Here is a 13,224-nt window from a genome sequence, read left to right on the forward strand (position 1 = left end):
GATTTTTGTAAGTCTGAGAATACCTGGAGTTGTTGTGAAACTCGACAATATTTGAGAGGTTGTTTCCTTTCCAAGTTCAAGGAGGCTGCTCCTCTTGTTTTCCAGATGTCATTAATGGCCTATTATAGTTACCACTTTTCCAAAGCCCACAAACCTAATTTCCAATACATGATACTCTGATATTCATCCAACGGTAGTTTCATTAAAATAGGAAAAAACAACTATAACACTGTCAGGTGTAAATTGAGTGGCTAGTTCAAAAGCAAAATTTTTTAATCGAGTATCCATTGGAATGAAGATAAATCTCAAAATTGCTAACTAAATCATTTTTTCTTTCCCCTGTTCTCATCTTCAATACTTATTTACATCTTTGATTGAATTCTTAGTTGCAGTTTATAGGCCTAGTTAATGAATATGAATAAATAAAACGAAACCTAGATAAATTAAATGCAACATTTTCGATGTAAATTATTGGACTAGAAACAGCAATACTATTTGCTTAGATATACATTTGTCCTCTCAAGGGTTAAAATGAATTGTTGAAGTGAATAGTTTACTGAAATTCTAGAATTATGCTTTATATGTTTTTCCTTTTTGAGACAATTATGCTCGATATTTGAAACCTGTTGCTTTAAAAAGACTGTAATTGCATTATTCTAATGCCTTGCGCAATGGCATCACCCGATCCAATCTTATTTGATTTCTGCCAAGGATCAAAAGGGCATTTCTTCCAACCAACATGAAAAGACCCAAACGTACTGTGCAATTCAAGCTCCCGCTGAATCAAAATTCCAACTCTAGTGGGAAGTTTGTTCAGTTTCTCGAGAAAAAGTAAGATAGAAATTCTGAAACAATACAAATTCATAGTATCGACCAGCATACTACGAAACAAGTAAATTCATTCAATGCCATGCTTTCACAGAGAGAACTGTACCAGCAATTTTGATACTCTTTGCTTGCGTGTTCGAAATTACTTGGGGGAGGGAGCTAGGAAGAGAATGGATTTGATCCATCCAATTAAATGGGCAATATTCTTAATGAAGGCAAGAAGCGATATGTGCTTTTTCCACAGATTACGCTGCCACAGGATGTGGCGAGAATTACTTAACTGCAATGAACCAGATCTTAACCTCCTCGTAATCAAAATAGTAATCAATCGAAGGAAGAATGGGGTTATTACCTCGTGAGGGCAGGAACTCCATCAAATCTCTGTTCTCAAACAGCTGGATCTTTGAACTATTTATCTATATAATTCTAAGAGACTAAGTAAAACAGTTGTAAGAAAAAAAATCAAAGTACATATCAAATTGTTGATTCACATATAGCCTGTGTGAAGTCTGGAACTCCAATCTCAACTTTTAAGGTTTCGAGAGCCAAAAAGGTAGATTCTTTTACTCTTCGCTGTTAGCAAGGAACAAAATATTCAACAGCTGGAGGGAGGGTCACCCTACCAGATTGACAGACATTTTACAACTTCCTGTCAAATAATCGTGTTGCCAATATACAACTTGCCGCGACAAAATCACGTGAGCTTATATCACACCTACATAGACACAAATGGGGCAATTAGAACAACAGAAGTCAGCAGGAAGCCAATCACAAGGAACAGAGGAATTATTGCAAGGTTGGCTCCAATCAACAATACATTTTCAAGACTACGAGGCATTGAAGCCATAAAGTAAACAGTAAAGAAAGAAAAAAATAGTTCTAGAACCCAATTTCTTCAAACCCAAAAGAAAAAAAACAAGCAGTCCTCTACCATCGTAAGGCTCTCCCTTTATGTTTTTTTATTTTGGGGGGTGGGGGTGGGGAGTTAAGGGGAAGAAAATTATAAAAGATATAAACTATTGGATTTAGATATTCATGGTGCGAAGTTCGTTAGAGTGATGGCAATCAAATGGAGAATATACTTGCAACCCTTACCTGGTGGTAACATGATCCGATTCCATCAGGGGCACAAATCTTCATCAGGCTGCCATCAAGGCCGGGTTATGAATCACTCACGACATCTTGGCTACACGTCCATAGACCTCACAAGGTAAATCCTATTTCTTTGCTCAAACGCTGCCACCAATCTAGGTGCTCACATCATTTCATTCACCAGATATCACATTCCAAAGGTTCTGTTATATAGATCACTTGAGCTGGGCATGCGAAACTTCGAGTCTTCATACCCAGCATAATATTTGTTATATCCAAGCCTATCATTTCTCAATATATCTGCCACACCAATATTGTTTCCACCTTGAACCTCATTCCAACCATCCCAGTGGCCATGTGACATAAGCCCATTTCTAGAATGTTGGAGAGACATCTGTGCAAAATTAGACAGATTGTTAACCTGTGATTGGTCCACAAGTCTTGAAGAAATGCCATAGGAGTCCCCAAGATGGGAAAACCCATCACCGACATCGGTGTATCTCTGCTGGGGGTTCAGAGATCTTTGCATCAGTAACTGAAGACTTGCTTCATTATCAAAAGTACCTAATGAAGGAGAAAATGGTGTCCTAATGTCTAGACCAGTATTGTTAAGACCTATCTGACGCCTCCCTTTACCAACTGCCAAAATAGCAGGATCCATAAACTCAATATCACCAGTGCTAATATTATTTCCAGTTTGATTTGCCTGATATGAATTTCTCAATAAGGAAGAAGCTTCTAGCAGATGATTTCCTGAATAAAGAGGTAAGTATTCAAAACAGGGAACAAAGGTACAAAATTTCTTAAGATAACTTTAACAAGCAAAGAAAAACACGAACCAGAGAGGGAATCAGAAACATGATCTACTCTGTCATGAGAAGAGAAACCGGGAGGTGGCACCCGGCTTGGAACAGAAAAACCAGGTGGAGCTGAGATTTGAGCTCTCGAAACTGCTGTAAAAGAGTCTGTGAGAAGGTTTCTATTCAAAACAAGTAAAACAACTGATTCTAGAAGGGAACTTCAGAGTAAACATCAAGAATAAGTTCAGGAACACTACTTCAACTTTCATAAATAAATGAATGAATTTAGAAACAAGTTAGATTCTAATTTACTGTAGGATCTGCTCAAAGAAAAAATATTAAGAACAGGAGAAATTGATTCTGCTGTTCTGAATCCCAAGAAAAGGCACTAAAAGGATATTTCCACCAACACTACCCGTAACGTGCAAGAAAAAATATATGAAGGAAAAGATATATAAAGGTGATAGGAAATTAAAACCATTTGAAAACAATCTAACAAATATACAATGATTAAATAAGAAAATCTCAAACTCAAAACAGATGCAAGAATAACTTTTAATAATAATAATAATGATAAATAAACTAAAATACTGATTTTATTATTTATAAAAATAAAGAAATACTACTCACCAGAGAGTTTATTTGAGGAATTAAGGGATTGATTGCTTGAATGACTTACTGATCCATCATAATTATTAGAATAGAAGCCACCACTATTATGAAACTTGTCCAAATGCACATTTCCATTTTCTGAAAAATCACGTCTTAAAGACTGATTTCTCTGCATTTGTCCAATGATATCAAGAGAAGGTTGTATCCTAAAATCTTGTCCTTTAGAATCTTCCTGCCTTGCAAAGGAAAACCTGGACTGATTGTTGCTTTGCACCTTCCTGGAACTTGGTGATTGTTTGTCAGTTTCACCCAAAAGCATAGCCAAATTCTGGGATGTTAATGTGTTGTCCCACATATTGAAGTCCATTGACAATATATTTGAGATTATGCTATTTTCACCATTATCTACAAAACCATTGCTATTGGCATTCAGTATGTCACCAGATGACCTGCCCACGTGCCTTCCACTTCCTTCATTGTGAAGTAAAAATGAATTTCCATGGGGCATATCAGTAGCAGCAGAAGAGCTAATCACACTCTCCATGTTGCTATTGATAGCAGTTGAAATGTTAGACGAGCGGAAATGTGAACTGTCATTGAATTGCTTATCAACAAAAAGTGAATCTGCATTTATATTAGAAGGATCATTGCCCACTATATGTCTTAAAGTATGCAAAGCCTGCCCAGAAGTATTGACTCCATTCTCAAGCTGACTGCTAAATACAGGTGGGATGCTAGGTGAGTTTAGAGATGAATTATCATTAAATTGTTTATCAACAAATGACAAATCAGTAGCCAAACTGGTTGCCACCCCATTGGCAGCATCTGGCCACAATGGATGAGAGGTAGAGCCATTCAGAGCATGAAATGTAGATGCCCAGCCAGGCAGCCGAGTTGAAGGGCTCATAATCTCTGGATCCTTGAGCCTCTGACTATTAAAAGATATCACATCCTCTTCCAACTCAGTAGCATTTACTACCTCTCTCTGGAAGTCCGATCTCCAATCACGTTCTTCTCTTGAAAAAGGCATGCAATTAACCACATCATCGCCTTTCCAAGCAGCATCTGTAGAATCTAAAGAAGCAGCTATAGACTGCCCAGAAAATTGCTCTTGTAAGTTGTGATCCCCGGAAGCTTTAATCAAATCATGATCAGAGAGTAAAGCATTTGGCCTTAGATCAGATTGATCATCTATATCATCTCTATCGATACTAGCTGTAGACATATCAGAGCTCATATTTTGTATTAGCCCATCACAAGTAGCTCCTGCTTCAGGACAAGAACTGCAAGAATCCTCAATGTGGAGAGTAGAAGCAGAAATGCTCGGTGATAAAGCCATTATTTTCTGACTGTCCTTTGTGGCTGGAGTACCAACCACAGAACAACTCAAAGATACAGAAGTGGGTAGCTCCTCTGGTGAATCATGTCTGTCTGTTGAAAAAGATTGACAATCCATGCTAACAGGAGGTTTCAAAGATTTTAAGGATTCTTGTTGACCTTTGGTATTATTAGAAATGTAATTCTCATTAAGTGCAAGTCTTTTTCCTGCTTCACTATGTACTGTAGGAGCAGAAGAAATACCTGCAACTGCAGGGGGAAATGATAATATGCTATTAGCAGCATCGGGCTTTTTGGGAGGCCCATTTGGACTTGGTAAACTTGTAACTGGACCTTGAATATTCGAACCTCGAGTTCCCCTGCCATGAAATTAAAATAATAATAAATAAAAAATAACAAAGTGTTCAATGACCCACTTAAACAAAGTGTGCAAACATAAACATCCATGTACCATGAGGCAGCTGCAGGGAGAGCAATTGTCTTATCTGAGCTTCCATTTGGCGGAGAACCTCTAACAGTACTACTAGGATTCTGCTTAACAAAATAGCACATAAGCATAGAAACCTTCAACTCTAATGGATAGAGTAGAATTTCCAATAGATATCACCAGCAAATCACTTTCTATTAATAAGAAGAGAAGTGTACGGAAAAAACATAATAGGCACTAAACATAATTTAAAACATTATCTCTAAAGAATAATCAAGATTACTATATTCCTCTTGCCACAATAATATGCCATATAGATTGTCATCCAAGAATGTTCCCTAGATTGAAAAGATCTAACAAGTTCCACTATTCCTCCCATGTGCTTAAGAGGTGTTACGATGGTTAACACAAAACATAAATCATCAAACACTTTTGGTTCACATAAACTGCTATCTAAATAACAAAACAAGTTATTTCTACACATCACACATGAGAGAAACACCAAATTTCTTTTAGCCATAGGAGTTTAGGAAGTCTTACACTTGGAGTGTTCTTAACAATGGGTTTTCCATTTGAAGAATTGATACTGCAGTAATCATCCATTGGTGGCGGCAACACACTCCCTGAACGCCGTTGCAGATTGTTGGAAGCACCGGTAATTTGTTGCACTCTACTCCTTTAATACAACTATGTAAGTTAATTAATCATCCAACCAAGAACACGAAGTCTCCATCCAGGCAAGTAGCAAGAAAGTCATCCAAACAAAACAATAAGCACTCGTAACAGTATCAACAAAAACATTCATTGTAATACTAACTTATTTAATCATGCAATGGTTTTTGTCCCCTTTTTAAGTGTATTTGATTAGAATCAAGTGCTCTTTAGATTTTGGATAAGAAGAGATTGATCATTCATCCAATTAGTGTGTCCGTAACACTGAAGCGTATCATATATCATTCCTCTTGTTCGCAACTTCCGAAAATCTGTGGGTTAAAATGTTTTTAGGGCTTTGATGTTTTTTGGACTTCCCCAAGGATGTCATCGAATATTCTTTTGTAGAAGGCAACAGAAGAACCGATTTCCTTTTTGAAAACGAAGTATCAGCTAGCTGTTGGCTGACTTGGATTATGTGATTATTAGTACAAGAATGTAACGTCTCTAAATTATGGGCTTCCTTCTAAAGTCGTGCTTCTTGATTCCTTCTTCATAGTCCTTCATACTATAAAAATATTACAGTAATAGTAGTTGATAAATCTCGGAAAAGTAAGAAGATGCATGAGGAACTAATGCGATGATGAATTATGTTAGTTTATTTGGTCTTTTAAAACCTATTACTCCACTTACTAAATGCATACAAACATAAAACAAGTTAGTGAAGTTACCAAGTCGTAGAACTACAAAAATGAAGTTATTCAACTCATTAATTTCTCATTGTTAGATAAATTACCATTGCAACCACACTCATCGCTTGAGTCAGTTACACATAATGAGACAATCATGGGAAATAATTATAGGTGAATATAAGGATTATCACATTCATTGTCCAAACTAGGTTGTGGTAGGGCAGAGGCAGATATAGGGACATGCATTGAATCCATAGCCCATATCTTCGGGCTTGATTGACGACTTCATTTGTTTCCAAAATCTAAGTAGAAATATTGTACTCTACAACTGAATTAGTGCACTCTACATGTAGAAAGAAGTACAAAGCTACGAAACAAATTTAGAACAAACCATTGTTATGTCATTCCACACAACAATGTAGTCAAATATCATTTCTCTTTTCACAGCCTCCAGGATACCTCATAGGGTCCAGCTTTTTAATAGCAAGATATATAAATATTCGAGCAATAAATCTTATCTCAAAAAAAAAACCAAAAATACAAAAAAAAAAAAACTTTTGAGAAATCCAGCACCAAAAGCACAATAGCAATTCTAAATACAAAATGATTATCACACCTTGTGTATGCAGAAATGATTTCATCTTTTGTGAAACTATCTTCTTGAGAACCAACCTCATGTAAATACAAACAATCAGGGTTGGTGCAAGGCTGAAACATTAGTTGATAACGTTATGATTCAAAGCAGATATAAAAGTTATGAAATTTTCAATTGGTAAAACTACAAAAGTCAAAAACAAGGGAAACAGATTAAGAAAAGCATACCACATTCCTCAACCATGCATGACAATACTTTGTCGTTCCAAAGCATGCCCTAATATTGACGCACACAGAGAAAGCAACTTACAAACTTTCACAAATCCATTACTTAGAATATTCAAAATTTACTCTAGAATTTACGACCCACATATGCACCAACCTTAATGGTTTGCCCTCCAAGACAAACTGATGTACATTTTGGATACATCGAACAGCTTCCTCCTCTCTTGAGTATGTAATATATCTAACCCAAAATAGTTACAAGAAAATAAATTTCATTTTCATTTAAATGAAGACATAACGCGTAAATAAATATTTTTTAATGAACATGTGAAATACCTATCTAAGTAGAGCACAGAATAAGAATTATGTTAGTGCTCCAGTTCAAACTAAACTATCCAGCCTTTGTATAGATATGAAGAAAATGTTCCAAAGAGGGAACTAACCACATAAGAAAGTTAAATACCCTACGTAAATAATAGAACAGCTTGTTTTAAGGGAAAAAATTAAGTTTAGAGGCATTGCCATAGCAACATTTGGACTTACACACTACACGTGTTATTTGGAAATTGTTGAATGACTCCAGTTGCTGTACGGGACATAGACACTTTTAGAACTTTTCCATACTGACCAAAATATTCTCTACGCTGAAGAAGCTGCACAAGGGATGATAAGAGGGCATCCATTACTCCCATCAGAACCAAAAGTAAACATATCTATTTAAGAAACAATAGTTCTCGGAACAAAGAAGCAGAATATACATCTTCATCTGCCAGATTAAGAGGCAGCCCAACAATATATACAAGATTCCGTTGAATCACGCGTACACTGCTAAGCTGCTTTCGTCCTTCAGATGATTTGGCTTTCGCTTTTTGTGACTTCACCTTTTTTTCCACGCTGATTTCAGCAGCCAGTCTGCAAGGAATAATTATCAATGAAAAATCTATCTAACCATTGCAAATGGAAGAATTGTCACTAAGTTAGCAACAACAATGTAACGAAAAATATTTGTGTTCAGTCTAAACACATATCAGACTACCACATCACTTGTGGGCTTGACATTCTCTTGTATAAATGTGTGTGGGTGTGGATGTGGGTGTGGGTGTGTACATATGTGTGTGTGCGTGTTCATAACAAGCGTGCGTGCATAACATGTGGGTGTGTGAGCGTGCATAACGAGCGCGCACGTGTGCGTGCATAACGAGTGTGTGCGCTTTTGTGCATACATATCGAGTGTGTATATGTATACATAATGAGTTCTAAGCCAGCTTATGCACACCTCAACTAATCTCACTGGATAACCTACCTAACAATGCAACATTTAGGTGCCAAGGAAACGCATAGGATATTTAATCCTAGGTAGGTGGCCACCAAAGATTGAATCTATGACCTCTTAGTTCTTTATCAAGGTCATGCCCCTATAAATCACTAGGTCAATCCATGGTTTTTGGAACTTAACATTCTAACACTCATCTTTGAAAGAGAAAAAAATTACACAAATATTAAGCAAAACATAAAACTAATCCCAAAAAATAATATGTCAGACCTTACCGGGAAAAAAATCCATAGTGTTAATAATAAGAGAACAATTACAAGACTGCCAAACACTTCTGAGACAATTCAATGCTAATTTGTTGCAATTTTAGATTTTACTGATAGGAATAGAAAACTTCATCGATAATCAAGGACCATAAAGAAAAGGGTAAAATAGATAAGAAATCTCCCAAAGCATAGGCTTTGTAAGAAGCCCCAAGTTAATAAAAGAATATAGATAAAAAAAAATAAACTACAGAAAAACTGACCTCCCACAGCTTGATGCCATGCCTACAATTTTTTCCTTGTCATATATAGCACGACATGCAGGACATCGACCCTCAGTGTCATCCTTCGCAGCCATTTCCATAATATGATGCCAGCACCAAACACATATCTGCCAATGCCAGTGGTGTAGAAACAATTTCAGATTCAGTTCTACTCTTAAATTGAAAGGATTGCAGTATATCCACAGTTAGCTACATAATTAACTGGTGAAAGCTTCTGTAAGATACGGGAAACTTGCAAAAAATGAATATATTCTTTTATTTCTTGGATTAGTTAAAGAAAGATGTTGTATTTAATAATATATTCTTTTTATAAGAAACAAATTCCATTGGTGTATATAATTTCCAAAAACTAAAATATAATATCAGAGTTCCTAATTCTTGAACAATGAAGGATCTCACTCAACGTCTAATGTAGGAAACACAAGTTTTCGGTTAAAAAAGAATCAGAAAAGATGTCCACACTTCCCCATAAGATTGTTTACTGATAGCAGCTCTACATAAATGTGAAAGCCCTTTTAAAACATCAAGAAACATTGACAAAAGTCAGATTAAAACTAAATCAACTCATAAAATCCAGAAGCCACAAAAAAGTAGGAATATGCTCCCCAAACAAATAATTAAATCATTATTTTCCAAAATCTATCATAGTTTTATTTCTTTTGCCTTTTCATTTTCATGAGAAAGCTACCAGTATCACCAACCCATGAAGTTAAAGTTGGGAAACAAAATTTCACGCCTGACTTCAGACATAAAAAAGAAGACAAAAAGGAAAATATAGGTGCTAATGTCAAATACTAGCTCTTAAACTAATTCACAACACTTGGCTCCATAATACTTTAAAGTTTTCATCAAATCCCAAATATAGCTATTTCCTTTAGAGCATATAAATATAAGAACAAATTATTGGTTTATACTAATGGTATTTATTAGACCTCATATCCACATTTGCATGGTTTCAATTGCTGATCGGTTGGATCCATCTCTTCAGCGCAAAGTGGGCAAGTTTTTTCTCCTCCGTCACTCATGGTTGTCTATGAAAGAAAACAAAGCAAATATAATTATAAAAAGAAAAGGCAGAAAGGGTACCAGAGAATGGAACAAAATCCTATTCGGATCATATAGAAACTAGGGAGAAAGCAGTTATCTAACTATTTCTGATTTCGAATTCTGCACAATGCCACAATACATAGCTTCCAACTATTTTTCAATCTAACAGTCGGTTATTAAAGTGAAAAGGTGCTCTTTATTCCTCATTATATTATTTGTAAGACTAGGTTCAGTTTGCAATAATTACCATGTAACAGGAACAAGAAAATCATAACCCAGACATCCAACTCCCCCTTCTCTTCAGTATCCCCTTCTCCTAAACCATAAGAACAAGTGACCAAAAAATAACATGACGAAACCAATACCAGAGCTTGCTGGTTCATTAAATTAGACATGCAATCATAATCCTACACAATACTCATGGCCGCACCGCAAATCTAATGCCAATACTTTCATCAATAAACCCGATGAATAACTATAAACAGATAAAATAAACCCCCAAACCCGTCCATTGACCGCACCAGAACAATACATGGATGAAACCTGATGGAAATAGACTATCCTGCAGCTAAAACACCATTTTCAACAAAGAATACAGACAAACCATACACACCAGAATTCTAGATCGAAATATTATCAAAATAAAAATGAACAGAAACGGAAAATATCCAGAACTCAGCAGGTAATCGCGAAGAGCACAAAAAATAAACGAATCGAAGACCTGGTAAAATTCATTGACATGCAACAAATCGAGAATCAAAGCGTATATACATATTGAAGAGAATCAAATAATAAAAATCGCGGAAAATCAGATGAAAAAACAAACAAAAAAAAAAATTGTTGCAATTTCGAGAATGAAAGGATGAATAAAATTAGGGATCTCGGAGATTGAAACAGAAAAGTAAAGATTAAACAGAAGAAAAAGATCAGATTGCAGAATTATGGCTTCAGATTAGAGATGGCGGTCATACAGTTGAGAGAAATCGACAATAGGCAAGGCAATGAATCTGTGAGGTTGAGATTGTCCGAAAAGCGCACGATAACGAAGACGCGAACAAAGAGAGAAGAACAATAAGAGGACCCTTTAAGGAGAGAGAAGCCTCTTGGGTTTGGATGGCTTTTTTGGCCGCTGTCTTCACTCTGCGTCGCTGTCAAATTAATATTATTTATTTTCTAACAATGCCCTCCAACCTTCTTCTAATTACAAAAATACCTCTCCTCCACCGGCACCACCGCTCCCTTTACTTTTTCCGGTCATTCAGCCATTGCTTTTGTCCTTTCTTTCTTTTTGGACATTTTGTTTTTCAAATTTGAATTAAAATGGATGACGACTTAGACAAGAAAAATGTTTTTCCAAAAATAAATTCCTTTTATTTTTATAAAAATTTCTTTTAAAAGTTTATTTAATAGAAAATTCTTTTAAATTACATAAGTCCACAAATGTTTATAAATATAGAATAGTATCACCTTAATTTTGTTACCATTTTCATAGATGTGGACAATTTAAATATTTTAGATTTTTTAATTATATTTGAAAATAGTTTATTTTAAATAGATGTTAAATATTTAAATTTTATTCAAATGAATAAATAATGTATTTGAAACGCTCTTCTGGACTTTAAATATTTTTGTAAATTCTGTAAGTGTTGTTTTCAAATATAGCAGTCTCTTAAATACAACGGCGTGCCGTTCAATTATATGGGCATTACAAAGTCTTATTAGCATAGTAAGAAATTTCTCTGACTTTAACAAATAAAGAAAACTCATCTATTTGAAAGTGTATCTAAAGAGTTTGGTCTATGGACCGGCCTTCTAGGCCCAATCATATTAATATATGTCTTACTAAATGTAATAATATTTAATTGAACCAAAATAATTAATTTTGTCACGAAAACAAATTCAACTTTTCACTAGTCTCAAATTTAAATATTTGAAATTATTTTATTGATTTATAAAAAGCATGACAAATTGTGGTTGGTAAAAATTTTATAATTTCAAAATTAGAAAACTCATTTAACATTTAAAATTAATTTAATATTCAATAGGGTTATAAATAAATAAAAAATCGTCTTAGTCAGATTTGATTTTAGTGATTTCCATCGTTTGTATTAGTCTCGAATTATTATTATTCTTTTATATATAATCCTCTCAAATAATTATTTATTGTGTATATTCAATACCAAAATGATATATGTTTGTTGTAACCAATAAATATAAGTTGTTTGTATAAAAATTAATAAATAAATGGGCCCGGAATAAATATAAATTATATTACAATTTTGAAGACGAATTACAATAAACACAGAAAACAATAACAACAATAACAATTTATTGAAGTAGTATTTAAATATAAGCTATTTTATTACTTGCTTTATTGGATAATATACAATAAGCTTTATTTTAAATAAATTATTTTATATTTTAAAACTTTTATCAAAGTTATCTATAACCTATAACATTATCCTATAACAACATGAACCACGGTGAATTCTGTTATATTTAAAAATAGTCATTTATTTTATATTTGTACGTAGAATTTATTTGTTCTAGATAAATATTGATATTAGTTGAACTAAACTCTTATTGTATATTTTATTGTCGGTGTGAATAAAATTTGTTATCACTCGTTGCAAAATACATTTAAACTTACAATAGTTGAATAGTATTTTTATTATAAAAAATGTTTTTACCGTTTGTTTACAGAGAAATATTCTCTTTCATTTCATCCTCTTACGTATTTTTCTTGTTTTCATATAAGAGAACGTGGCATTTAAACTACGTATTTTTACACATCAAAATGCAATGCAGTTAAACTTACAGCAAAAACAAGGAGAACACGGCAACATATTCTTAATATGTAGTATTTATCTTGTTTTTCTCTCTCTCCCTCACTACTTGTCATGTTCTCGTTGTTCGTCTCTCTCTTTCTTATTATCTTATTATTAAAAATGTTGTTTCGTATTAATAGTGTGATTTTTGTTTATTTACAATATATCAAATAAGAAGGATGACAATGGAATTACCAAGAAACATTAGGGTTTTGATGTTCTGTCGAGGGTTACATTGTATGTTAATAATGAGCATAAGTAAATAGATTG

At 34.3% G+C, this 13,224-nt stretch overlaps 1 protein-coding gene across 5 annotated transcripts; it reads right to left on the reverse strand.

Annotated features, from left to right (window-relative positions):
• Nucleotides 1-744: 744 nt before the first annotated feature.
• On the reverse strand, nt 745-11,265 carry LOC101221790. Of its 5 annotated transcripts, none has more exons than XM_011658925.2 (14): nt 11,098-11,265; nt 10,012-10,110; nt 9,059-9,186; nt 8,018-8,171; nt 7,803-7,912; nt 7,417-7,500; nt 7,263-7,311; nt 7,057-7,148; nt 5,638-5,773; nt 5,122-5,201; nt 3,351-5,029; nt 2,760-2,885; nt 1,924-2,673; nt 745-1,543 (listed from the first exon to the last, which is right to left on the reverse strand). In XM_011658925.2, the coding sequence occupies exons 2-13, from the start codon at nt 10,102-10,104 to the stop codon at nt 2,108-2,110; spliced, it is 3,297 nt and encodes a 1,098-aa protein (XP_011657227.1). In that variant the 5' UTR covers nt 10,105-10,110; nt 11,098-11,265; the 3' UTR covers nt 745-1,543; nt 1,924-2,107. The 5 variants fall into 5 exon arrangements, with proteins under 5 accessions (XP_011657227.1, XP_031742517.1, XP_031742516.1 ...); XM_031886657.1 differs by lacking the exon at nt 11,098-11,265 and adding an exon at nt 10,374-11,049 and having other exon boundaries at nt 5,638-5,767; XM_031886656.1 differs by lacking the exon at nt 11,098-11,265 and adding an exon at nt 10,374-11,049.
• Nucleotides 11,266-13,224: the final 1,959 nt, after the last annotated feature.

This window comes from Cucumis sativus, chromosome 6 (genome assembly GCF_000004075.3).
Source record: "Cucumis sativus cultivar 9930 chromosome 6, Cucumber_9930_V3, whole genome shotgun sequence".
NCBI lineage: Eukaryota > Viridiplantae > Streptophyta > Magnoliopsida > Cucurbitales > Cucurbitaceae > Cucumis > Cucumis sativus.

What these genes read in the sequence shown, in the direction of transcription:
- LOC101221790 (XM_031886656.1), bottom strand. An exon ending in TTGTTAAGAACACTCCAAGT is followed by an intron (nt 5,202 to 5,637) that starts GTAAGACTTCCT and finishes TTTGTTAAGCAG; the next exon opens with AATCCTAGTAGTACTGTTAG. An exon ending in TTCCTCAAATAAACTCTCTG is followed by an intron (nt 2,886 to 3,350) that starts GTGAGTAGTATT and finishes ACCTTCTCACAG; the next exon opens with ACTCTTTTACAGCAGTTTCG.